The 27,539-nt window shown below is 41.2% G+C and overlaps 1 protein-coding gene across 13 annotated transcripts in view; it reads left to right on the top strand.

Moving 5' to 3' along the window:
* Positions 1–27,539, top strand: part of LOC132273580 (uncharacterized) — a 45,845-nt gene that overhangs the window by 5,180 nt on the left and 13,126 nt on the right. For 10 of the 13 annotated variants that reach the window (XR_009470163.1, XM_059774549.1, XM_059774552.1 and 7 more), the window contains exons 3-5: positions 20,415–20,495; positions 20,621–20,674; positions 20,753–20,821. The exons of 1 other annotated variant lie outside the window; for it this stretch is intronic. Coding sequence is in view for 11 of the 12 variants with exons in the window: in XM_059774549.1 (XP_059630532.1) it covers positions 20,415–20,495; positions 20,621–20,674; positions 20,753–20,821 (204 nt within the window). In the remaining variant the exon portion in view is untranslated. The remainder of the gene's footprint in view (positions 1–20,414; positions 20,496–20,620; positions 20,675–20,752; positions 20,822–27,539) is intronic. 2 more of the 13 variants (XM_059774551.1, XM_059774560.1) reach the window with 1 other exon arrangement.

Here is a 27,539-nt window from a genome sequence, read left to right as displayed (position 1 = left end):
AAGACGACTAAAGATGCATTCTGTTTGGTGTGGGATTCAGTGGGAACGGCGGGGGGTATCGCTTTGCTTTGGCGGGTCAACCATTTATTTAAAATAGTGGATTTTTGTGACTATCAAATTACAGTGGAGTTATGTTCAGTTCGAAAAGGCTCTTGGGTTATTACTTTCATTTATGCTAGCACTGATGATGGTATTCGTGCGGTCCAATGGGAATACCTTAAACGATAGTAACGTTTGTGGTGGAATAGGTGGCTTATTATTGGTGATTTTAATGATTTGTTATCTCCGTTGGAAAAACGAGGTGGTATTCCAAAACCATATTGGGTTCTAAAGAATTTTCAAACTTTGGTGTCTGATTGTGGGTTATTGGGTTTGGGATTTGAGGGCTATCCCTTTACGTGGTGTAACCACCGTCGTGGTTTGGCCAATATTAAGGAATGTTTGGGTCGCGCTCTAAGCAGTAAGGAGTGGAGACAGTTGTTTCCCCTGGCACGACTTCGTCATCTTACGGTGGCGGGGTTTGATCATTGTGCTATGCTTCTTGAGCTTGTACCGATTTTTCATAAGAAATCTTGTCAATTCCATTTCGATGTCCGATGGGTGTCTGATCCTATGTGTGAGGATATCATTAGGAATGCTTGGAGTGTTCCAATTTTCGGGTCTCGTTTGTTTAGGTGCTTTGAAAAACTCAAGTCTTGTAAACGTTCATTGATCAAATGGGCTAGGACTAAAGCTTTTAACTCTTGGCGACAGATTGAACAAGCTAAAATTTGATTACAACATTTGAAAGAGAACCCGGATGACTACGATCTTGAGCAGGTCCGTCTAGTGGAGAGCCAGTTGCAATCTTCGTGGCGCCAGGAGGAACTGTATTGGTTTCAGAAGTCACGGATTCAATGGTTGCAAATGGGGATCGAAACTCTAAATTTTTCGATACATCTACTCTTCGTCGACAATGGCGAAATCATATTTCTGGGATAGAGGATTCCTCTGGTCGTTGGATTGCAGAGGATTCACAGATTCAGGATCTTTTTCTCAACTATTTTAAGGACTTGTTTCGTACATCTGATCCGATTGGTATTGATCATTTCCTACGGCACATTCAGCCACGAGTTACTCCTGATATGAATACTAGATTAATTCGACCGCCATCTAAGGAGGAAATTCTGGTGCTATTTTTGATATGCAGCCATGCAAAGCTCCGGGTCTTGATGGTATGACTCCGTTATTCTATCAGTGATATTGGCATCTTAGTAAGGCAGATCTCATTGATGCGGTATGTAGTTTTATGCATTCGTGTCATCTTTTATCTAGTCTGAATCACACTAATATCGTTTTAATTCCTAAAATTGAATCCCCAACCCATGTTTCCCATTTTAGACCAATATGATTATGTTCTGTTGCTTACTAGATTATTGCTAAGGTGCTTGCTAATAGGCTTCGAGAAATTATTCCCTTTATTGTTAGTGAATCTCAGAGCGCGTTCATTCCCGGATGTCAAATTACGGATAATATCTTGATATCTCATGAGATTCTCCACTACCTTAAAAATAAATGTAAAGGTAAAAAATCTTTTCTTGCCTTGAAATTGGATATGAGTAAGGCTTATGATTGCATTGAATGGCCTTTTTTGTTGACCATGCTTTGGAAATTGAGTTTTCATGCTCATTGGATTAATTTAATTCAGGCCTGTATTTCAACGGTTTCGTATTCTGTGATGATTAATGGTAAACCTGTGGGGCTGTTTCATCCCACGCGAGGCCTCCGACAAGGGGATCCTTTATCTCCCTATTTATTTATTTTGTGCACAGAAGCTCTTTCTCATTCTTTGCAGGTTGCCCTTCAGCATCAGGTTTTATCTGGGATTCGGGTGTGTCCCCATGCTCCCTCTATTTCTCACTTATTCTTTGCGGATGATTCCATTGTGTTCTGTCAAGCCTCTACTACTGAGATTGTTTTTCTTAAGAACCTGTTGCAGAGGTATGAAAGGGCATATGGGCTACAGATAAATTTTTCTAAATCCTCTATTTTCTTTTCATGTAATACTTCTTTGGACGATCATATTGCTTTGTGTTAGTTACTGGACATTCAGGAGGAGGGTCTGCGTGCAAAATATTTGGGAATGCCTGCGATTATTGTTCGGTCCAAGTGGGATGTTTTTCAATTTATCTCCCAACGTGTCGCTACCCGATTAGCATCTTGGAAATCTCTGCTCTTATCTCCCACAGGTAAAGCAATTTTAATTAAATCAGTTTTGAGTGCTTTGCCCACATTTGTTATGTCATGCTTTAAGCTTCCCCGTAACCTTTGCAATTCCATTCTGAAGTATGTTCGTAGCTTTTGGTGGGGTAAAGAGGGTGCCTCTGCTACTATCAATTAGGTTAAATGGGAGCTTTTATGTGATGCTCAAGAGGAAGGGGGGTTTGTTAGCTAAACAGGGTTGGAATTTTCTGGTCCACCATAATGGGATGGCTTTAAGCTCTTTAAAGCCAAATATTTTCGCAATTGTTCCTTTTTAGAGGCGCAGTTGGGATCAAATCCTTCTTGGGCTTGGCGCAGTATTTGGTTTACGCAGTCTCTCATTGTTGTTGGATCTAAATGAATTGTGGGAAATAGTCTATCCATTAATATTTGGAATGATCGATGGGTACATGGTATGTCTGGTAGGCTGATACGACCTCCTCAGTTGGTGATTCCTGAATTAGTGGGGGAGTTATTTGATTCTCAACGGACTGGTTGGAACGTCAATTTGATTCAATCTTTATTTCTTCTTTCAGTTTCTTTTTAGAGAAGATAGGTTGGGGTGGGATGGCAAGCCTAACGGTAAGTTTTCGGTAAAGTCTGCCTATCATCTGGCTTTTAGATTGGGGCGCCAGGGGGAAGTCCAAATCCAGGATGCTGCTTCTCTTGTTTCTCGATAGCATTTGATGTGGCGCAGTATATGGAAATGCAAAATACCTCCAAAGTTATAGCATTTTTTGTGGAAATGTTGTACTCTTGCTCTTCTGGTTCGCCAACTTCTTCGACTACATGGAATGTCTATTGATGTAGTGTGCCCCAGGTGTGGCGTTGAGGAGGAATCGTAGGAACACATGCATTTCCTTTGCCCTCATTCTATCCAGATCTGGAAATTATTGCCTTTAAGTTTTGATTTTTCAGTGGAACAACCTACCTCGTTTGCGGCTTGGTGGATGACATTATTAGGGAGGTTGGAGTTGTAGGATGAGGTTCAGGATGTTTTAGGTTTGGTGGCTTTTTGTTGTTGGGGTATATGGAAGGCTCGGAATAAATTTGTTTTTAATGGACGGCTTTTTGATCCGCCAAGGGTGGTTTCGTTAGCTTGTTCCTCCTTCTGAGAGTTTAAGGAGGCTTCCAGTTCCACATGCGTTGTTTTGACTTCTTCTCAGGTCGGGCCTAGATCAGCTTTGTGTCCCCACCCCTCCCCTTCCCGTTGGTTGCCTCCGCCAGAGGGTATTGTTAAATGTAATGTGGATGCTTCCTTTTCATCAGTTTCTCAGATTGGGGGTGGTGGTGCTGTGTTTCGGGATTCTAGGGGAACTATTCTACATGCAGTGTTTTTTTCTCCTTTTCAGGCTTCGACTGCTACTATGGCTGAGGCTATGTGTTTGTGTAAAGCGGTTCTTTGGGCCTCAACCTTGTCTTTTGTTAAGTTTGGGTTTGAGTGTGATTCTTTGTTGGTGGTCCAGGCAGTTGATGGAAATGATTGTGGTCTGGTTGAGATTCAGTCAGTATCGTTTGCTATTCAAGTGGCACTTTGGCGATTCTCTTTTTCTCGACTTAGCCATGTGCATAGGCATGGTAATGAGGTCGCCCATGCTCTTGCCCAACTTTCCTTTTAGCACATTCTCGAGGATACTGCTTTAATTTATATTCCTGCTGATATTATTGCTCTCGCAGCCAAAGATTGTGTGTTTTGATTAGGTTGTTGTTTCTTTGCCAGGGTAAAAAAAAAAAAAAAAAAAAAAACAAACAAACTTGGTATTAGAGCAAATGATCCGAAGCCATTTAAACTCCTTGAAAATCATCTGAAAGTCGCTAGGAGATCAGACCCTTCAATTTGAGGTGCTGACGTCATCATCTTCATGCTGATGTTAGCACATAGGTGACGTCAGCATGTGCTGAACCTATGTCCAGGATCGCCTCCTCCTCCTGGTAATTATGGTGATTTTTTTACAATTTTTGAGACCATCTGATACGTGTTTTCTAATTTTGAAGTATATCTGGAATTTTGGTTTCTTTTTGATCAATTGTTTCTTGGATGAGTTTTTGGCCCAAAATTTCTGGGACTAATCCACACACAGAGGTGCGACTAAGCCTGTGAGATCGTTTGGTTTGATTTATGAAGAGTCTAATGCCATTCTTGATTGATTTGGTTGCTTCGGGGTGGGCGACAGCATTTTTTTTTTTTTTTGGTTCATTGCTTCCCTAAATTGTTCCCAGCAATGTTGTTTTTAATTATTTTTTGTTGTTATCTTCACTGAATAGTTTGGTGTTTCTTTTTGGGTTTTTTTTTTTTTCCTTCCCTAAATTGCATTCGGCAAAAGTGTTTCACTGTTTCTCCTCTTTCTTAGTTGGGAATTTTTATTGACTTCCATTTAATTTGAGTTTTGGCCTGGATTAGTTGTGTTTGATTTGCCATGGTTGAAGAAAAACCACCACCGGTGAAGGATGATGATATTCCCAAATCTATTACCTCGAAGAAGTTGAATGGTTTGAATTACCTAGCTTGGTCAAATGCTGTGATATTTTTATTTTATTTTATTTATTTTATTTTTTTTTTTGCATTGGAAGCACAAATTAAAATATTTGACAGATGATCCACCTACTAAGACGGACCCGAAATATGAGGACTGGATGTGTGAGGATTCAACTGTTATGGGATGGCTTTGGCATAGTATGGAATCCGATGTTGCTACTTTTGTTGAATTTTGTTACTCCTTTAAGAAGATTTGGGACTTGATTGCAGAATCTTACTCGCAAAAGAGTAATGTTTCTCGGGTTTATGAGTTGTATGAGAAAATTTTCACTACTAAGCAGTTTGGAAAATGATTGTCTGAATACTACAGCATTTTGAAAGATTTGTGGGGTCAATTATTACAATATCAGCCATTTACTACTGATTTGGAGCAACAAAAACAACATTGGGAAGAATTTATGATTGTTACTTTGTTATCTGGCTTAGACTTAGACAATGCTTATTCTCGATTATAGCGCTCATCCTTGGGACAGAGCTCCACCTTGACAAGCTCGACTGTCACTTGTTTAGAGTTCTTATACTTCAGTCACTAGTAGTGGAGGTCGTGGGTCTAGTTCTTGTGGTTGTTTTCGTGGTGGTCATGGAGGCCGTGTTTCTTGTGGTGATTCAAGAGGGGGTGGTCGCATCAGTGGTTGTGGCGACATGAAGTGTGATCATTGTGGTGGCACTTATCATACTGAACCTTATTGTTGGGTGAAGTATGTCAAGCCGAATTATGCCCATCAAGTCATTGATGGCACTACATAGCCATAGTCGACTCCTACCCTATCTGGAACTCTTGGTTCTGGCTCACATGATGCACTCACTACTCAGCTGAGCGAGTTGGTTCAGACATTATGCACTGCTCTTTCATCTGTTTCGGCTGCTAAATTGGCTGATTCAGGTAATATTGCATGTGTGGCCCATTCTCCTTCAACCTGGGCAATTGACTCCGGAGCAAGCTCCCATGGTATACCTTCTCTCTTTTCTAATTTTAACCCTATTAAACATCATATTGTATTGGCTGATGGTTCTTCTCGGCAGGTCATATGTGGTTCTAGCTCTTGAGTTGCGCCTTGTTCTCCATTAATTGTGTTCACACCTCTCAACAAAATGGCGTTGCTGAACCAAAGCGTCGCCATGTGTTGGATGTTGCGTGCACCTTGATGTTTAATATGCTAGTACCAAACCATTTTTGGAGTGATGATGTTCTTACTGCATGCCATCTCATTAATCGTATGCCCTCTGTTGTTTTAAATCAGCAGTCTCCGTTTTCTCTTTGATACCCTAGTCTCTCTCCTTTTCAACTCACTCCTCGTGTTTTTGGTTGTGTTTCCTTTGTTCATATTCTTGATCCTGATCGGGACAAATGATCTCCTCGTGCCCACAAATGTGTTTTTCTTGGGTACTCTTGTACTGTCCTGAGTCTCGTCGTTACTGTCTTGAGTCTCCTCGTTACTTTGTCAATGCCGATGTTACATTTTTTGAGTCCGCCTCTTTCTTTTCCTCATCTAGTCATCCCTTATCTACAGATATCATATCTTGTCGTGAGGGGGAGTCTTATTTGCCTACTCTTCCTGCACCACTAATTTCACCACCTATTTCTCCTTCGACTAATCCTCATTTGCAGGTTTATCAGCGCTCCCGGCATAGGCGTGTTGTTTCTTTTAAACCCGATACCACATCTTCGCTGTAAGAGGTCCTTATTTCTTCCTCCTCTAATATTAACATTGATGATCAACGTATTGCATTACAACAAGGTAAGCGCAGTTGTACTCAGCATCCTATTGCTCATTTTGTGTCCTATAATCGTGCTTCACCTTGTTTGCAGTCTTTTGCTTGTGCATTGTTGAGGATACTGGAATTGACACGGGCCGGATATGACCCACAAAAAGAGGATCGGGCCGAGAAACTGGATTCAGCCCACACGATGACGTTGCGGAATGGGCCGAATGCATAGGATCTTCCGAGAAGAGCTAGGCCCATAAGGAATGAGGCCTGAGGTCGAGAGACCCAACTTAGGGAATCACTTGTAGCATTCTAATAACACTTGTAAATGCCTATAAATAGGCAGGAAGGAGAGAATGTAAGGGATCTTTGAATTGAAAATGTAATGAGACTCTGTCAAAATAGAGAGAGTTAATTCTTTGTATCTTCAATTGGCGCCGTCTGTGGGAAACGATGAAGAACATTCATTCATGCTTGATTGATGTCATGTTAATTCAAACTGATCCGTGAAGACGAAGCTAGATTTCTAGAAATTGAATCCAGATATGAGAGATTGCAGTTTTTTCTGAAGGAATTCTTGATTACTGTTGGTTTTGATGTGTTTACGTTGGAATTACGTAGCTGAGATTTGCTTGATCGCAACTAGATCCGGTGAGTTAGAAGCTAGAAAAGCTCAGATCTACCAAACTGTGATCGCGATTCGGCGAATTTAAGTCCAGATCCGACGAGATTTGCATCAGTAAAGCTCAGATCTGATTAAGATCTTGTGATTCATGCCTTTGCTTCGCTCCGGAATCATGATAGGAGGCGAGAGCTCCAATCCGGTGGAGAATGTCCAGCAGATGAAGCTTGATGAGTTGATGAACATGATCGAAGTTCTCAGGAAAGAGAATGCAGAGTTGAAAGCTGGAATGCAGCGCCAAGAAGCTCCGGCGATTCTGCAACTGCTTCCGGCGGGTGAAGAGGTTATGCATCCTGTTGTTGCGCGTCAAGGTGAAGAGGAAGAGAACAATCTGACAAATCCTCGTCACGAGGAGGTTAGGCTAGATGATTTGCCGCCAAATCCTCGTCGTTTTGATGATCGAGAAGGATTAATTCATTTAGATCCACTGCGTGAGCAGATCAGGCGGAACGAGGCAATGACTTTTAATCCGTATCAGGAGAGGTTCAACCGAGAAGAAGTCGTGGAGTTTGGACATCGCAAAACTACACCGATCTGGTATAAGGAATACATAGAGGAACGATCATCCGATTCGCTATATCAACCTCCAATGGCTACGTTAGACTACCGAAGCTCAGAAAGGAGATCTACGAATCAGAGAGCTGCCGTAAGGTTCCATAGAGAGAATGAGGCCCTTCGTTCAGCAGCTCGGACGGTTGACTCGCCGTTTACCGATGAAATTCTGAATGCTCCGAGTTCGATGAAATTCTCCATGCCAGCTTTCATCTTGTTTGACGGAACGACTGATCCGATCGATCATGTGTATCATATCCAATTGAAGATGGCTCTGAACACGGAGAACGACTCCTTAATGTGCAAATGTTTTCCAATAAGCTTAGCTGGACCAGCGCTCAATTGGTTCAAAAACTTACTGAGGGGCTCGATTGATAGTTTCTGAAGCCTTTACGATCGGTTCATCAGCCAGTATTATGGGAATAAGCGCCCGGCAAAAGATGTCTCCAGTTTGTTCACGATGAGGTAGCATGAAGATGAACGCCTCCAAGCCTTTCTTACCAGATTCAATTTAACCAAGAGCATGGTGATCGAGTGCCATCTGTCCACGGCGGTTCAGGCATTCAAGCTGGCTATGATTCGTGGGACTCCGTTCCACACAAGTCTGGTAGTGAACACGCCACAGACCATGGACGAGCTGATGGATTTGTTCGTTTGGAAGAGGAAGAGGCAGCTAATGCAAGGAAAACGTCAATTATCTCAACAGAGGAAAAGTCTAAAGCCAAGATCAGGCAAAAACCAGCTCCATCGCAGCGGCAGATCCCTTGGAAAGCATAATAGAGGCCCAGGGAAGAGGAATTGGTCACTCCATTGAAAGTCACTCTGGTAAGGCTGTACCAAGAAAACAAAGATAAGTTCCGACCCCCTTTACCTATCAGACAACCCCTGGAGCAGAGAGATCAATCTAAGCATTGCGCTTTCCATTCTGACTTTGGCCATCAGACTAATGAATGCAGGAACTTAAGGAGGCAGGTGGAGATGTTGATAGCCAGAGGGGAGTTCGCAAGTTATATTCAAGGCCCGGCGGTAGAGCAGAGCCAACCGACAGAGCAAGTGAAGAGGAATCAGAAGCCGAACTCCCACAACTCGCAACCAGTTCGAATAATCAATGCAATTCATGGCCGGCCTGAACCCACTGAAGAGTCAGATGAACTGCTTCGAACACGGCTCCGCCAGGCACAGATGAAGAGGAGGATCAGCAGTGTAAGCACTCTGCACCAGCAGAGCTCATTAACACAGATAAAGTTTGACAGAATTGATCTGTTATGTGTTCAGGTCCCTCATGAGGGCCCGTTAGTTGTTAGTTTGACAGTGGCTGAATGCTTGGTACGAAGAGTTCTGATTGATCCTGGAAGCAGTGCGAATGTTATGCCGAGGGGTATGTTCGATCGGCTCGATATAAAGCCCGATAGGCTCAAGCCCACTAGCAATCCCTTGCTTGGGTTCGATGGAAAATGGGTGGAACCCGTTGGAGTGGTGGAAGTAGCAGTGCATGCTGTAGAAAAGGGTTCTGATGGAGAGCTTTGTGGTCGTCGAGATCCATCCCTCTTACAACCTTCTGATGGGCAGAGGGTGGATCCATAGAGTTCAAGGTGTTCCTTCCACTCTGCATCAAGTAATGAGATGCCTGGGGCCAGACGGGAATCAAGGTGATTGACATTCATGGGGACCAGGTTGCAGCTAAGGAATGTTATTCGGTAACGCTGAAATATGCTTGAAAAGGGAAAGCACCTATCCGTTCGGCAAGCCCGAGATAGCAATTATAGGAACTTCCACCAAAGCAGAATGAGGAGGAGGAGCCAGTAGACTTGACCAAAGAGCCCCTAGTTGATGTACAGATCGATCAATTTCGACCAGAACGAACAACCAGAGTGGGGGTAAGACTTGCTGAGGGGGAGAAACAGGAGTTAGTTGATTTCTTGTCTCAGAACGCCGATGTATTCGCATAGAGCCACCTAGACATGCCTGGAATCAATCCTTCTGTATCCTGTCATTCTCTTAACGTTAATCCGAACGTCAAACCTGTAAGGCAAAAGCAGAGAAGGTTTGCTCCAGAACGTAATTAGATCATAGCCGAGGAGGTTGATAGATTGCTTGATGCAGGGTTCATTAGAGAAGTGCAATACCCAGAATGGCTCTCGAATGTTGTTGTTGTGCAGAAGAAGAATGGAAAATGGCGAGTGTGTATTGATTTCACAAATTTAAACAAAGCCTGCCCTAAGGATAGCTTCCCGTTGCCGAAGATTGATCAAATAGTGGATGCCACTAATGGATACAAGCGTTTAACTTTTTTGGATGCTTATTAAGGTTATAATCAAATCCTTATGGACCTAGTTGACGAAGAGAAAACTTCTTTTGTTACCGAACGAGGGACTTATTGCTACAAAGTTATGCCGTTCGGACTAAAGAATGCTGGGGCAACTTATCAAAGGCTAATCAGTAAGATTTTCAAAGATCAAATGGGAAGAACTGTAGAGACTTATATTGACGATATGGTGATGAAAAGTAAGAAGAAAGTTGACCATCTGAAACATCTTCAGGACGTGTTTGATGTGTTTAGAAGATATGGAATGAGGCTTAATCCAACCAAACGTTCATTCGGCGTGAGCTTTGGTCAATTCCTGGGGCATGTGGTTAACCATAGAGGGATAGAAGCCAGCCTAGTCCAAGCAGAGGCTCTGACCAAGAATACTGAACCAAAGACAATTAAAGAAGTACAAGCCCTCACAGGCCGGATAATTGCATTGAGCCGTTTCATTTCTAAGTTGTCAGATCGCTGCAAACCGTTCTTTGATACCATTCGAAGCCATGGGAGACAAGCCTGGGGGGATGAACAGCGGCAAGCACTAACTAGTTTGAAAGAATATATGCAGAACCCTCTGGTCCTGTCAGCCCCTGAACCAGGAGAAAAGCTATTTTTATACCTTGGGGTATCCAGCATCGCGACAAGTGGCATTCTGATCTGTTGTAAAGAGGGAAAACAATATCCTGTGTTCTATGTTAGCAAAACAATGACTTAGGCAGAACGACGATATTCAAGGGCCGAGCGAGTGATACTCTCACTAGTATATGCGAAAAGAAAGCTCAGGCATTATTTTGAATTCCATCCCATCGTCATTCTAACCACTTTTCCTATAAGAATAATCCTACACAAGCCAGACCTCTTAGGGAGGATGACGAAGTGGGCCATAGAATTAAGCTCATTTGACATAACGTATGAGCCCAGAACGGCAATCAAAAGGCAAGCAGTGGCTGATTTCCTACTGGAATGTGATTCAGAAGACGTGGAGGAAGACCTTCGAGGTTGCTTGTGGAAATTCTTTGTTGATGGATCCTCAAATCAGATGGGGGCGGGCATTAGGGTCAAACTGCAGACACTAGAAGACACGTCCCTAAGTCAAGCACTCCGACTTGAATTCCGAGCCACTAACAATGAAGCAGAGTACGAGGCACTGTTGGCTGGACTTAAGTTAGCCAAAGAGCTGAAGGTCAGGAATTTGACTGTCTTTAGTGATTCGCAGTTGATTGTTCGGCAAGTCAACGACGAATATGAAACCAAGGATGTAATGATGGAAGCATACCATTCTGTTGTCATGCGAGAGGCCAGAGACTTCGAAAACATTGAATTCATCCAAGTACCGAGAGAGCATAACGAAGATGCCGATCGGCTAGCATGTAGCGCCTCGGGTTCTGGAGAGACATTGGCAAGGGTGATTCCAGTAGGTGTGTTGAACCAGCCATCCATTTTCGAAGAACCCTTGGGCTCAGATCCTTGGCAGGTGAATGTTATCCCATATGAGCCAAGTTTGATAGATCCGATCGTAACTTATATTTGGGATGGCATTCTGCCTGAGCAAAGAGATAAAGCTAGAAAAGTCAAATCAAATGCTGCAAAGTATGCCATAGTGCATAACCAGTTATACAGGAGCTCTTTTTCCGGACCATACTTGAAATGTGTCACTCCTACAGAAGCTCGGCAGATATTGAGGACTATCCATGAAGGAGTATGTGGCAATTAATCAGGGGGGAGGTCTTTAGCGCACAAAGCAATGACACAGGGGTACTTTTGGCCGAACATGTCGAGATGCCGAAGAATTTTCTAGAAGATGCGACAAGTGCCAAAGGTTCGGACCTCTGATTCACCAACCACCTGAAGACTTGCACGTAATGGCCACACCATGGCCTTTCGCACAGTGGGGGATGGATGTGGTTGGTCCTCTGCCAACTGCAAGAGCTCTGAACAAGTACGTTCTGCTGGCGACAGACTACTTTACTAAGTGGGTTGAGGCAGAACCATATCCAAGTGTAACCCCTAAGAAGCACGGACACGGATACGACACGACATGGACATGGCGACACGGAAAATCCAAAAAAATTAGGACACGGACACGGCGAATAGTATATATATATATATATATATATCAGCATTAATAATTTTTAAAAAAAAACACTGATATGTTTAGGTTGGAATATATATATATATCACTGATATGTTAGTATATATATATATCAGCATCTTTAGGACACGGACACGGTGAATTGTGGCATCTTTAGGTTAGTATATATATATAGCAACATCTTTAGGGTAGTACAAAATAAAAAATAGAACATATCAGCATTAAAAATTTAAAAAAAAAAAAAATAAAAATAACATATCAGCATTAAAAATTAAAAAAAATAAAATAAAATTCCAGAAAAGTGTGTCCGAGCTGTCCGAGCCGTGTCCGAGCTGTCCGAGCCGTGTCCGTGGTGTGTCCGAGCCGTGTCCGAAAATTTAAAAAAATAAAAAAATTCCAGACACGTTTTTTGGCGTGTCCAACACGTGTCAGGACGTGTCCGACGCGTGTCCGTGTCCGACACGTGTCGGACACGGATTCTTCGCTCATTTTGGAGTGTCCGTGCTTCCTAGTGTAACCCAAACACATGTGAGGCGCTTTATATGGAGTAATATTATTTGCCGCTTTGGTGTTCCAAGGTCGATCGTCATGGACAATGGGACTAATCTCGACAGCAAGCAAGTAAAAGAATTGCTAGAAGAATATGAAATCAACCAGAAGTTGGCAGCGGTTAGCCATCCGCAGGCAAATGGTCAGGCTGAGATCACGAATAGAACAATCTTCGCTTGCATCAAGAAAAAGCTCGAGGAGAAGAAGGGAAAATGGTTAGATGAACTCCCAAATGTCTTATGGGCTTACAGAACGACCCCGAGATGGCCGACCGGAGAAAGTCCATTCGCAATGGCATATGGTTCAGAGGCAGTTATACCGGTTGAGCACTTGGTACCGACTATCAGAAGCCTAGCATGGAGTCAAAGTCAAAACGACAGTATGCTAAGTTTCAACCTTGATATGTTAGAAGGGAAAAGGGATGCTGCAGCAATAAGGTTCGCATCCTACCAGCAGACATTGGTGAACAGTCACAACAAGAGAGTGAAGCATAGAGACTTTGCCCCTGGTGATCTGGTTCTGAAAAAGAAGGTGGGAATAGTAAAAAAGATGATGCCACCATGGGAAGGCCCATACAGAATTGCAGAAGTAATAAGGAAGGGTGCATATACCTTAGAGACCATGGCTGGAAGGCTGGTTAGTAAGCCATGGAATGCTACATCTCTAAAGAGGTATTATCAATAGAAAGTTGCATTTCAATTTTGGTTTCATCCATTTTCAATTGTGTACATATGAATTCTAAAGTCTATAAAGATTTTGTCTTCTTTTAAAAGGATTGACTGGGTAAAAAAAAAAAAAAAACGAAGTGGCAGCTGGCACTATGAGCCGAACGCCAAAAACTTGCCAAAAAGTAAAAGAGTGAAAGTGGCAAGTGACATTCTAGTCGAGCGCCAACCACTCAGCAAAGTAAGTGGCAGCTGGTACCATGAGCCGAACGCCGAAAACTTGCCAAAAAGTAAAAGAGTGAAAGTGGCAAGTGGCATTCTAGCCGAGCGCCAACTACTCAGCAAAGTAAGTGGCAGCTGGCACTATGAGCCGAACGCCGAAAACTTACCAAAAAGTAGAAGAGTGAAAGTGGCAAGTGGCATTCTAGCCGAGTGCCAACCACTCAGCAAAGTAAGTGGCAGCTGGCACTATGAGCCAAATGCCGAAAACTTGCCAAAAAGTAAAAGAGTGAAAGTGGCAAGTGGCATTCTAGCTGAGCGCCAACCACTCAGCAAAGTAAGTGGCAGCTGGCACTATGAGCCGAACGCCAAAAACTTGCAAAAAAAAAAAAAAAAAAAAAAAATGTGGCAAAGTGGCACACTAGCCGAACGCCAACCACTGACATACAGAGAGAAACCAGATTAGATAGCATTAAATCATTAAGTAAAGGGATTTTTGGCAAAAATTCAACCAAAAGTCAGCCATCTCATTAATAATGAAGTTTCTGAGTTACAAAAAATGAGGTATACAGATGACAAAAGTGCAGAAGGAAGGAGGTCGGTACATCAGAAAGGTTCTAACTAGAAGCATTTGCCCCGTCAGTTTCTTGATGGTGCTGAACGGTTTCCTCATCACTGTTGGCGGTTCCGTCCTCACGAGGAGGAGTATCAAGCTGAATGACAGAATCATTCTGCTGAGTTCTATCCTCAGTAGCATTGGAAGAATCATTTTGCCGAGGTTCATCCTCAGCAGCAGTGGCGGATGGAGTCACGGTGGACAGAGGAACAACGTCCAGAGGTTGAGCAGTAGAGGGACTAGGAATGATCCTGGAAGAGGCGATCTCTTGGCATTCATCAAATATGCCCTCAGCAGGGGTGGAGTCTGGGTCGGCATAAACACCCGGAGGATCAATCTCCAGCTCTTTGTCAACCTCATCAGGGGTAGAACCGGTCTGACCTTCAGCTGGAACACGATCGGTATAGCCCTCTCGGAATCCCTGAGCATACCTGAGAGCCCCAACCCTGGAAAACCGAGCATGAAGAGCCAGCATACCACCATTTACCTTACCGATGGTGCTGAGCAGAGCATCACGCTCAGCCAGAGCTCTCTTCTCGAAGGCCATTCGAGCAGATTGCTCATCAGCCAGAAGGCGCTGAAGTTCTCCTTTTTCATTCCTGAGCGACTCGCGCTCGGTCTGCCAAACACTCTTCTCAATCTGAAGAGCATCCTTTTCATCCTGAAGGGAGTCAGTTTCCTTTTTCAGAGCGTCCCTCTCTTTCTCAACTTTGTTGAGTTGAACCATCAACTCGGTATTCTGAGCACCTAAAGCATCGTTCTCCTTGTTAGCTGCACCAAGGTTGTCAGAGAACATACGAACCTTGGCATTAACCAGCTCAACTTGTTTTTGCATGGCCATCATCCCATACAGGGTCTGTAGAGATATACATGATAACTGATTAAGCCAAGCAGATGGTCAGAAGAAATCAAATGTAAAGACTATGTAAAGATTCATTGACTGAGGGGCAAAAGTTACCTCCATGGCAGACAAGGGGAACCGGCTGAACACTTCTTTCTGAGACAGACCCTTGGCTACCTCAATATCTTTAGGAGTCCACATGCTCCTGTAGTATGCCATTGCGGTCTGACCATCCTTGAACTTGGTCTCGTCCGGCTTTACAGACGATCCGTTCGTTCAAATAAAGTGAGGGTTCCATGGGGCCGATACAGAGGCAGAGGCATTAACGGAGATATCCCCAGAGAGGGTAGGAGGCCTAGTTAGAGGGGGCCTAGTCAGAGGAGGCACGGACACACTTGGCCTAGAGGGCCTAACCCTTTGTGACAAAGGGATGTCATCAATGCTAAGAGCACTGGCAGGCTGAGGCCTTTTTCCTCTCGCCTTTTCCCGAGTAGCAACAGTAGCAGAGCTGGGAAGGTTGCTGATAGAAGGGGTCACGTTCGGATTGACGGGTGGAACGTTGGAGGCCGGGCCGGTAGCTGTCACGGTCGGGTCGATGGAAGGAATGGTATTAGAAATAGTAGCAGAAGAAGATGCTGAAGCTGGGGAAGAAGTTGCCGCAGGGGTAACAGCTGAAGCTGGGGGCAGCTTTCTTCCTGCAGAAGGAAGGGATCTGGAGTTGACTCATTGTCTTGCCAAGGGCTGAGAGAGCAAGAAGTTTGTCTGAGGTAAGGAGGTCCGAGCAAGAGGGAATGTCGTTCAGAACGTACTTCTTCAAATAGTTATCCCTATCCCTGCAAACACTGTAGCTCAAATCATCACAAGGAATGCCTAAGGAACGGCATAAGAAAGTACAAAAGCGAGGAACACAAATCTAGCAAGGACAGTCACTCTTATGGGTTTTGTATTTTTTATACGAAGAAACAGAGCACTCGCCAAAAGCGCTCGGGATAGGGAAGTCCTCTGCGGATGGAGAAAACCAGGTTCCCCTAATCCCAACTATATTTTTCCTCCAACCCTTCTCAGATTTGATTTTATCTTTGCATATGGACCTTTTCTCAATTGGGTAGAAATGGTAAAACGATTCATCAGTTCGGATTTTGCTAACCTTGTAACAGAGGAGAAGATCTATGAGGTCAAGATCTAGACCTCGGTCACGGTTCAGAAGCAACATAACGGATAGAACCCTAAGAAAATTTGGGTTTACTTGCAAAGGGGAAAGTTTCAGTTTATTAAAAACGTAGCTAAAGAAGGGATGCAGAGGGAACCTAATGAGATTTAATTGAAGATTGGAAAACAAGACCTCGCCGGGAAGAAGGCCAGCACCAGTCCTAATATTTACATCTTTTGGCCAAGCCCTAATTTGAATGTCATCAGGAAGGTTAAGTTGCATACGAATAACATCTAAGTCTATAGTCATGGTGAAAACGAACAAAGATTCTGAGGAAGAACAGCAAATCCCTAGAGGAGGAGAAAAAAGCAAGACTAACCTCGAAAGATTGAACACCGCGAAGAGCACCGCAAGATCACCGAAAAAAGAAGCTTTTGCAAAGGTTCGTCGGAGGAGATTCAACTCAAAAGAGACAAATGGAGATTTGACTAACAGTAAAGTAAGATAGAGACGGTAAAGAGGATTGATGGAACATCTCAGAGGCTTATAAAGACAAGGTGGGCCCGAAGGCCGAAGAGTCAGGAAAGCGAGGAGTTTTTTGGATCTCGAAGCACCGACTCCCAAATCCAACCATCCATTCTTCCATGAGATCTTCTCGAGCCGTCAAGCCATGATTAGCAGCCTCTAATAATTACCCCCTAATTAATTAGGGAGTAATTATGGGGGCAGTTGAGGATACTGGAAGTGATATGGGCCGAATATGACTCACAAAAAGAGGATTAGGCCGAGAAACTGGATTCAGCCCACAAGATGACGTTGCGGAATGGGCCGAATGCATAGGATCTTCCGAGAAGAGCTAGGCCCATAAGGAATGAGGCCTGAGGTCGAGAGACCTAACTTAGGGAATCACTCGTAGCATTCTAATAGCACTTGTAAATGCCTATAAATAGGCAGGAAGGAGAGAATGTAAGGGATCTTTGAATTGAAAATGTAATGAGACTCTGTCAAAATAGAGAGAGTTAATTCTTTGCATCTTCAATTGTCCTCTATTTTTGTTCCTATATCTTATAAGCAGGCTATGTCTTCATCTGGATGGAAACATGCTATGGATGAGGAAATGAGTGCCTTTCATAAGAATCAGACTTGGGAGCTTACTACTCTTCCTCCTGGAAAACAAACAGTAGGTTGTCGTTGGGTTTATACGGTTAGGTACCTTCCTGATGGTTCTGTTGAGCGTCTTAAGACACGCTTGGTCGCTAAAAGGTACACACAAACTTATGACATTGATTACTTAGAGACTTTTTCTCTTGTGGCTCGTTTAAATTCTGTACAGATCTTACTTTCTGTTGCTGTCAGTTGTTCTTGGCCCTTATACCAGCTTGTCATAAAGAATGCATTCCTCCATGGTGATCTTCAGGAGGAAATTGTACATGGATCAGCCCCTGGTTATGTTGTTGCTGGCAGCGAAAATCTTGTTTGTCGACTGCGAAAGGCTTTGTATGGTCTAAAGAAGTCCCCCCGTGCGTGGTTTGATCGCTTTAGTGCAGTTGTACTTGCCTATGGTTTCCACCCTTTACTTCTGATCATTCAGTTTTTGTTCATCAGTCTTCTACGGGTACTATTATTTTGATTGTATATGTGGATGATAATATTATCTTTGGAAGTGACTCCGTAGGTATTGCTAATTTAAAAAAAACATTTGGGCCAACAATTCTATAATAAAGACTTGGGTGTTTTTCGTTATTTTCTTGGAATTGAGGTTGCTCGTTCTTCACTGGTCGATGTATCATTCTGCTTGTCTATGTTGATGATATCATCATTACTGGCAATGACGTCCTTGGGATTACTCAAGTGAAACTTTAATTAGCTAAAGCTTTTGATGTGAAAGACCTTGGGCAGCTCAGATATTTCTTGGGAATTGAGGTTGCTAGATCTAAGCAGGGTATCTCCTTACCGCAAAGGAAGTATGTCTTGGATCTTCTTCGAGACACGGGTATGCTTGAGTGTAAACCTACTTCAACTCCTATGGATCCTAATCTGAAGATCTCGGCTGAGTTCAGAGATCTCCTTTCTGATTCCAAGACTAATAGACGTTCCACATCTGGCTTCTGTACTTTCTATGGAGACCATCTTATATCTTGGAAAAGTATGAAACAATCTGTAGTTTCGAGATCTTTAGCAGAGGCTGAGTATCGTGCCATAGCTTAGGGTACTGATGAGATTCTCTGGCTTCGATCTTTCTTAGAGGAGCTAGGGCTAGGTGAAAAACAGTCCTCAGACTTGTTTTGTGATAATAAATCAACTATCATGCTTGCTTCAGATTCTGTTCTTTACGGGAGGACTAAACATATAGAGGTGGACATTCATTTTATTAGGGAGATGGTTCGTTCGGGAATTATAAAGCCGTGCTTTGTTCGTTACTCTAATTAGTCGGCCGATGTGTTCACCAAATCTGTTGGTCCATCTTTTGCTTCATTTCTCGATTACCAAGCTTGGCTTGATTGATATCTTCACTCCAGCTTGAGGGGGAGTGTTGAAATATCTTTATTATTATTATTATTATTTTTATTAGCTGTTTTGGCATTTTATTAGGTGTTTTATTTAAGATCCCTATAATTATGGGATCACGTAGATTTTGGTATATTTTCTGTCTTTCTTTGATTTGGCTCCCTTTCTTTTTGTACCTTATTCTTGTATATAAATATAGATCTTGGCTCTCGATTTGAGTAAAGCCAAAACCCAAAACTTCTTATTTTTCTTGTGTACCATGAGCGTACTAAACATATAGAGGTTGACTGTCACTTTATTTGGGACTTGCTGATGAAGAAACAAATTGTCATTCCTTATGTTAGCTCGGATGATCAACTGGGAGATATTCTCACGAAGCCGTTAGCTAATGCTTCATTTCGACGTTTGTCTTTCAAGCTGGGCATGTTTGATTTATATGCTCCAGCTTGAGGGATAGTGTTATAGTTATTATATTTTAGAGTTGTTATTTTATTTGGTTATTTTACCCTAAGGGTATTATTGTATTTGTCTCTATTCTAACATAAATATGTGGCAAGGTGAAGGGTCAGGGTAATATCAGCTGTCTGCCCTAAACCTTTTCTCTAATCACTTTCTCTTCATCTCTTCTCTTCTCACCTAAATCTTCTCAGTATTATATACTTTAACTATTTTATATTTTGCTTTTAAAATTTTATTACATTTGACTTACTGGCGCAAAAAGGGAGGGAAAAAAAAAAGAAACTTTGAAATTTGTGCATCCTATACGAGTTGAGTTGTTATTGTGTTGTGTTCTTTTAGGTAAACATTTTCATAAAAAACTCAATCTTACCAATTTCCAATTATTATTACTTCTGATTATTTATTTATTTATTTTTTAAAATCTTGCTTCGTAATATGAAGGAAACAATGGTCAATGAAAGATATTTGGATTCTTCAATAGGCCTGATAACCTAATAAAATATTTATGTTGATATTGCACTTTAGACCTGACAAAGTTGCAGCAAAGAGTAATATGTGACTTGATATCCCAGAATAGTGACCCAGGATTTCATTGACCTAAATCAAACCATTTCTCTGGTTGAATGATTACGGTTATAAGTTGGCATTTATCATCTTGAGACAAAACAACATAATATTGGGGTTTAAAGGGATCCTATGGTACTAAATCTTACATTGTCACCAAGGGCTGTCGCCTGGTGGTACTTCCTCGCCTTCCAAAGTGGAAGGGTGAGGGTTCAAGTCCTCATATAGGCAAAGGGGGTGTGTGAGTTTCTTGCCAAGGTAAAAGAAAAAGAAAAATACTTACATTGCCGTTGATCCTTTGCATCACATAAGAATAAAATAAAGTTATTGGACTCATTTGTTCACAGAACAGATAGAGTGCACACCTGATTCTAATTTATTACTTGGATTGAAATTACTGATATAGGATCAAGAATCTTGACATTGTATGATCTGGCTGACATAAATTAGGTCATCGTCAGTATATTAGCATGGTGAATCTGTGCTGAGCTGGTATGTTGCACTATAGTTCTTACCATGGAAAAGTTGCAATCATAAAATACTAAGACATTGGTCATAGATATATTGAATGGTTTTGGCCCTCGAGGCCTAACAAGTGTTTTGATCCTCTAGTCATCCCGAACATGAGAAGCATCCCAAATTTTGCATTGTTATTGAACTTGCATTGGTGTTCATTTTTTCCTCTTTTTAATATAAGCAATTATGAGGACTTAAATGTGATAGTGCAGGTCATGTTCATTTGCAACCACTGCCCATTTGTTAAGCACTTGAAAAAAGATATTGTGAAGCTTTCAAATTTCTATATGAAGGTAGGCCGGTAGCCAGTTGATTTCCTCCTCGTAGGATTGCAATTGTGTCTTTTGTACCATGCACTTGGGTGAACTAATTACCACACAAAAGCGACATGTTTAAAGTTTCCTGTACTCTTCTGCAGAAGGGGCTTGCAGTTGTTGCGATATCTTCGAATTCTGTAGCTACCCACCCACAGGTACTGATTATCCCGTAATTTCAGATCAACTGTTGATGCTGTTACATGATTTGTCCAAAATCGAACTGCTCCTCACAGGATGGACCACAACTCATGGCAGAAGAAGCTAAACAATTTAATTATCCTTTCCCTTATCTTTATGATGAGGTAAGCTACTGTAAGCTTCTACCTGCTTCTTTTCTTCAGTCACATGCTATTTCTTCTCTTTCTTTTTTAAAGCTTCCGGAATTATGCATATCGTTGTTGCCTTGAACCATATGCTTCAGTGGCTGGCTTGATTTTGGTAAAAAAATTCCTCATATGTCTTTGGTTGATAGCTGAACATGCATTCTTCATTAATTATTTACCTCTACATAAAAAAAGATTATTATTATCATTTTCATTTTTCCTAGTTATTATTATTGTTATTATTAATTTTTTTTTTTTACGTCTTCTATTATTATTTTGTTGAATCACTAAGAATGACATCCTAGAAGATATGAGTAGCTTTGTTGGTGGGTCACTTAGACATCACAAAAAACACATAGCATTCAAGTTTTCCTTGAATTTTCCAAGATCGTGACTTGTTAGTGGATTATACATGACATATATATATATAGTGTCGTACAATATTGTATGAGTTGTTACACGTGTACAGTTAGTATTGTAGAGTTGTCACCTACCCCCCATTACCATTTATAGAATTACCATGTATAGGGTTTTCTTGTTCTCCACTCACCTACACCCGTAGCTTCTCCTATAAACACCATTGTATTATTGTATTACTTAATAACATAAAGTTTTCATATATTCTCTTTCTCTCTCTCTCTCTCTCTCTCTCTCTCTCTCTTTCAACATGGTATCAGAGCAGAAATCGATCCCTCTTAAATTTTTTTTTTTAGTCTCATTTAGACTCTGATCTTGATTCCATCTCGGCTTTCTCTCAATCTCTTCTTGGCGATCTCTCCTCGGTGATCTCAGTTTTCGTCTCAACAATCTCTCTCGGATCCCTCCTGGGCTCTCTCCTCGATAATTTCTCTCAGGTTCATCTCGGTTAGATCTTGGTTCTCTTATCTCGGCTCCTTCTTGCTACTATATCTCATTTGTTCGGCAGCTTTTGTGATGGATACTAAGGAATCCCATCTTCTTGGGTCAATCACCAGCACCAAACTGGTAAAGCATGAGCATGCAAATCAGCCCTCCTCCACCGCTACTATCGTTACTTTAGGTAATACGTGTCTCCATGCTTCATCTTCTACACCTTGGATCATTGATTCAGGGGCATCCGATCACATGACAGGTAACCTATCTCTTCTTTCTGATATTTCTTATGTTTTCTAACCATTGGTTATTACTATAGCGAATGGTGCCAAATCGCCTGTTCATGGAATTGGTACCTTCCGCACTTCGGGTCTCACTTTTTCATTAGTTTTATATATCCCTCAATTTTCATTCAATTTATTGTTAGTTTGCAAATTATATTAGATTTGAATTGCTCAGTTACTTTTTCTCCTTCCTGTTGTGTCTTTCGGGATCTCAAGACAAAGAAAACGATTGATGGGGGGTTTGAGAAGGATGGTCTTTACTACTTCCAACCAACTACTGTTCCGACAGCTTTACATTCCACCTCTTCTTCAGCTTACCAGTGGCATTGCCACCTTGGACATCCCTCTTCAAATAGTCTTTGAGCCTTGGTCCCTTCTTTAGTTGATTTTTCTAAGTTTAATTGTACTACTTGCGAACTTAGTAAATATCGTCGGGCTACTTTTTAAGTCTCGTTTTGATAAAAGTTTAAAACCTTTTAAGTTGGTACATTCAGATGTTTGGGGACCATCTCGTACTACTGGTTTATTTGATGCTCGTTATTTTGTGTCATTTATTGATGATTATTCACGATTAACTTGGGTTTATATTCTTAAAGATAGATCTCAAGTATTCTCTGTTTTCAATCCTTTTATGCTGAAATTCAAAGTCAATTTAATGCAAAATTACTTGTTCTTAGAACTGACAATGCCCTTGAATATAAACTTAATGTTTTTCAAAAGTTTCTTGAGTCGAGGGGCATTATCCATCAAACATCTTGTGTTGATACCCCTCAACAAAATGGAGTTGCTGAACGGAAGAATTGCCCACTCCTAGCTATTGCTCATGCCTTAATAATTCAAATGCATGTTCCAAAACATTTTTGGGCAGATGCAGTTCTGGTTGCTACTTATCTTTTAAACCACATGCCTTCTAGGGCCCTTCAAGGAAAATCGCCCTTCCAAATGATGTTTTCTGACAACCAATTCTTCATAAACATTTTGTGTGTGCAGATGTAACTTTCTTTGAGGATGTTCCTTATTATTCTCAAGAAGGCAGTTGCCTGGAGGACTCTGTTCTTTAAGAGTGTGTTCTTCCAACCCCAGTTTTTGATTCTGACATCCCATCAGCTCTTCGTGTCTATGCTTGTCGCTGGAAAAAGAGTAGTTAATCATGTTCCAACGACTAAAGTAGTAAACCCAGCCTTGCCACTTCCACCAGTCGCTTCAACGCCTGGAGATTCTTCCATCCCTCTGATCTTGATCAATCTATTGCTGTTCGGAAAGGTAAACGGTCTTGTACCAATCACCCTATCCTCTATTGCTCTTCCTAAGTTCTACATGGAGGCGCTTTCTCATCCAGGGTGGAGGAAAGCTATGGAAGAAGAAATAAACGCTTTAAAATTGAATCACACTTGGGACCTTGTTCTTAAGCCTGCTAATACTCAGGTTGTTGGTTGTCGTTGGGTTTTTATTGTTAAACAGAAGCCTGATGGTACTGTTGACCGTCTCAAAGCTTGACTTGTTGCTAAAGGCTACACTCAAACTTATGGCCTTCATTATACTGAGACGTTCTCTCCTATGGCCAAACTGAATTCTGTTCGTGTGATAATCTCTCTTGCAGCTAATCTAAACTGGCCACTTCATCAACTTGATGTTAAAAATGCCTTTTTGCACGGTGACCTCAATGAGACAGTCTATATGACTGAACCACCTAGGCTTGAGTATAAAGGGGAGTGTGTGTGACGTCTCAAGAAGTTTATCTATGGCCTCAAACAGTCCCCTCGTGTATGGTTTGATAAGTTCAGTAAAGCAGTAGTAGCTCATCGTATGACTAGAAGCCAAGCTGACCACTCTCTCCTTTTTAAGAAAACGAAACATAGTATTATGATTCTTGTGGTATATGTAGATGATATTGTTATCATCGGCAGTAACAAAGATGGGATACAAGTTCTAATCCATCACTTAAGTTTTAGCTTCCTTACTAAGGATTTGGGCAAACTTCGGTATTTTCTTGGAATTGAGGTGGCTCGGTCGAAACAAGGCATTAGTCTTTCTCAGCGGAAGTACACTCCTGATCTACTACAGGATACTGGATATCTTGGTTCGAAACCTGTAGCTGCACCCATGGAGACTAATGTAAAACTTAAGGTGGATGATGGTGACCCACTCGATGATCCAGAGATGTATTGAAGACTTGTAGGTAAACTTATTTAGTTCACAATCACTCGTCCAGGCATCTCCTATGCAGTTGATAAGTGCCGGATATTGCATATTTAAGCGCCCTTAATTGCATTAGTTAAGCCCATTATTTGATCTTTGTATATAGATTATCTTCATTTTTGTGTTTTTATGTTTTTTTCAGGTTTATTTGCTAAAAAGAAATAAAATAAGGTTTTAAGGGTTTTTGAAGAACAAGTCATATCTGGCCTCAATATCAAGTGGTTTTCAAGAAGAGATGGCCCAAATATTCTATGGATACATTCAGCACTGCAGAAGAGAAGAAAGAAGCCATGCAGCCACACCTCGTGTCCAGACGCCATGCTTCGCGTCCGGACGCCATGCTTCGCGTCCAGACACCATGCATCGTGCCCCCATTTTGAATAAGTCAAAAGTTTGTTCCTTTCTAAAGGGGATTTGAATTTTGAAGAGTTGGGTTGTTTGGAAACTCATTTAGGGATTAAGAGGGGGTAAAGGCTTGTTTGGAATTAATTAATTTTGGATTCTAAAAGGGGATATAGAGAGAGAGGATTTTCCTTAGGGTTTTATGCTGAGTTTTGCAACAATGGGGCAGCAAGGGAAATCTTTCTCTTCTTCAATCCTTGAAGTTGCTACCATGTCTATGAGGAACTAACTCCTTCCTAGGGAGTTGATGTAACCTAGATCAAGTAAATATGTTGTAATTGCTATTTCAGTTTGGGGATTCATCTTGTATATATTGATTTCATAAATTGGAAGTTGTTTACATTGAATTGATGTGTTTTTACATTGAATTAATGTATGTGATTTTCATTTGGATATATAGTTATGTTGATATGTTTATCTTGTCTTAGAAATCATATTGGCACAATTATGTACTTGATTTCCTATAGTAACAATGGGAGTGAATTTATGAAATGGTTCTATTGGCATGTAGTTGAGAATTTATATAGATTATACTTAAGGAAGATGGATCATGCTACACCTTTAGATTAATTTAGTTAGGTAGATGGTACATATCAACTGAAGATAATTTATGATAGATAATTGAATTTTATGTGCTGCAACATACAATTGAAAGACCTTGATAGGCCATGCCTAGGGAAGATGGTTCATACCACAACCTAGCTTAGGTGGATGAACCATGCCAACCAAAGATGGGTTATGCTTAGTCCTGAAATGTATGATTTTCTGGAAGTTGTTATGGTTGTTTTATACTTCTACACATCATTTTATATACATACTTGTTTCTCCCCAAGTTGAGTGCAAGTTAGCATGTTTATGAGGTTTTGGTGAAGTCAATTCCGTAGCTTTCTCTCTATAAGTTTAATCCATTTTATTTACTGTTTTCTATGCAATTTCAATTCATTGTGACAAATCAGTCAAACTATCATCTCTTTTATCAAACTAAAAAGTAATTTTACAATTTTGGTTGCCATAAATAAGCGATCCTTGTGGTTCGACAATCCCTTACTATAGCATTATTGTACATTGATATATGTGCTATTGTTATAAGTGGTAATTTTAAGTGGTAACAATTTGTGACCATCAGTAGTCAGTGTTGTGAGCCAGTTCATGACCAGTCCTCAAGTACCTCATATGGATGCAGTGGAACGCATCTTGAAGTATCTCAAGGGTGCTCCGGGATGTGGTCTGCTTTATCAATCTTCTGGATATCTTCGGATATATAGATGCAGATTAGCCGGTTCTCCTTCTGACCAACGATCCACCACGGGTTATTGCACCTTAACTTGGAGGAGTAAGAAACAGTCAGTTGTGGCTCGTTCCAGTGCTGAAGCAGAGTATCGTGCCATGGCACACACTGCCTGTGAACTTACCTAGTTGAAAACTCTTTTACAATAACTTGGGATTTCAGTCCAGTACCCAATTCCTCTTTATTGTGACAATCAAGCAGCTATTCATATTGCTAGCAATCCAGTCTACCATGAGATGACTGAACACATTGAAGTAGATTGCCATTTCATTCGATCTAAAGTTGACTCGAATGAGATTGTTACACCTTTCGTTCCTTCTGGTAGACAGTTGGCAGATATCTTCACTAAGGCGCTACTCAAGAACTCTATTGATTCCATATGTAGCAAGCGGGCAGTTATTGACATTTACTCTCCAGCTTGAGGGGGAGTGTTGTGCAGTATTGTATGAGTTGTCACACGTGTACAGTTAGTACTGTATGAGTTGTCACCTACCCCTTATTACCATATATAGAATTACCATGAATAGGGTTTTCTTGTTCTCCACTCACCTACTCCTGTAGCTTCTCATATATAAATACCATTGTATTATTGTATTACTTACTCAATAACATATAAGTTTTCATATATTCTCTCTCTCTCTCTCTCTCTCTCTCTTTCAACATATAGAAATATATATTTGATTCCAATTTTTTATTTGATACTTAAACTATATTTTTAATTTGGAAACACACATACATTTAAAATATCCAATTATATATTAATAGAATAAATTTTATTATGTATATAAATATATAATTTGATAAATTTTATATTCAATTTTCAGTTAATGTATCTAGTATTTTAAATATAAAATATTAATTATGTTAAATTATTTATTATTTGTAATCAAAGTGTTAAAATGATTAGGGAAATCTAGCCATTTTTTTTTTTTTTTGATAAATAAATAATTCATTAAAAAATGCGTTCAAATGGGGAACGCATCCCTGACAAATCACAAAAACCTGGGTACCCAGTACCCTAAGGCCCCAAGGAAGCCAAAAACTCAATAGACTCCTCAGCAGAGGAACAGAGTCTACCCGAACCCCCAAAACAAAGAGAGCTAATAACAGAAGATTTCAGAACAGTAATGGAAGATTCCTGTCCTTCAAAGGATTTTCTATTTCACTCCCTCCACAAACACCACCAAAGACATAAAGGCGCCATCCTCCAGAACCCTCGAGCCTGTGCTCCCACCCAACCCCCTCTCCATGTGTCCATCAGGCCTCTCGTAGATCTAGGCATGACCCAACAAACTCCAAATAAACCTAGCAAAAGGTTCCAACAATCAACTGCCACTGGACAATGCAAATAGAAGATGATCAACCGACTCGCCATTGCACTTACACATGCAACACATTCACCATGATAAGCTTTCTCCTTCTCAAATTATCCAACGTCAAAATTTTACCCCACACAACCGTCCAAGCAAAAAAGACCACTTTCAATGGCGCCTTAGTGCGCCACACAGCCTTCCACGGGAATACCACCCCATCCAAGTCTACCAGGCATCCGAAAAAATATCTCACACTAAACATTCCCCTAGCAGATGAAACCCAAACAAGAGAATCCCTACCTCCTCTCCAGATCACCTTGTTATACAACTCTAAAAAACCAAACACATCATCCATCTCT

The sequence above is a fragment of the Cornus florida genome, unplaced genomic scaffold (genome assembly GCF_030987335.1).
Source record: "Cornus florida cultivar Cherokee Brave unplaced genomic scaffold, ASM3098733v1 CherokeeBrave_3.0.0_Hap2_Chr09, whole genome shotgun sequence".
NCBI classification, from domain to species: Eukaryota; Viridiplantae; Streptophyta; class Magnoliopsida; order Cornales; family Cornaceae; genus Cornus; species Cornus florida.
This window is presented reverse-complemented; position numbering and strand designations above follow the sequence as displayed.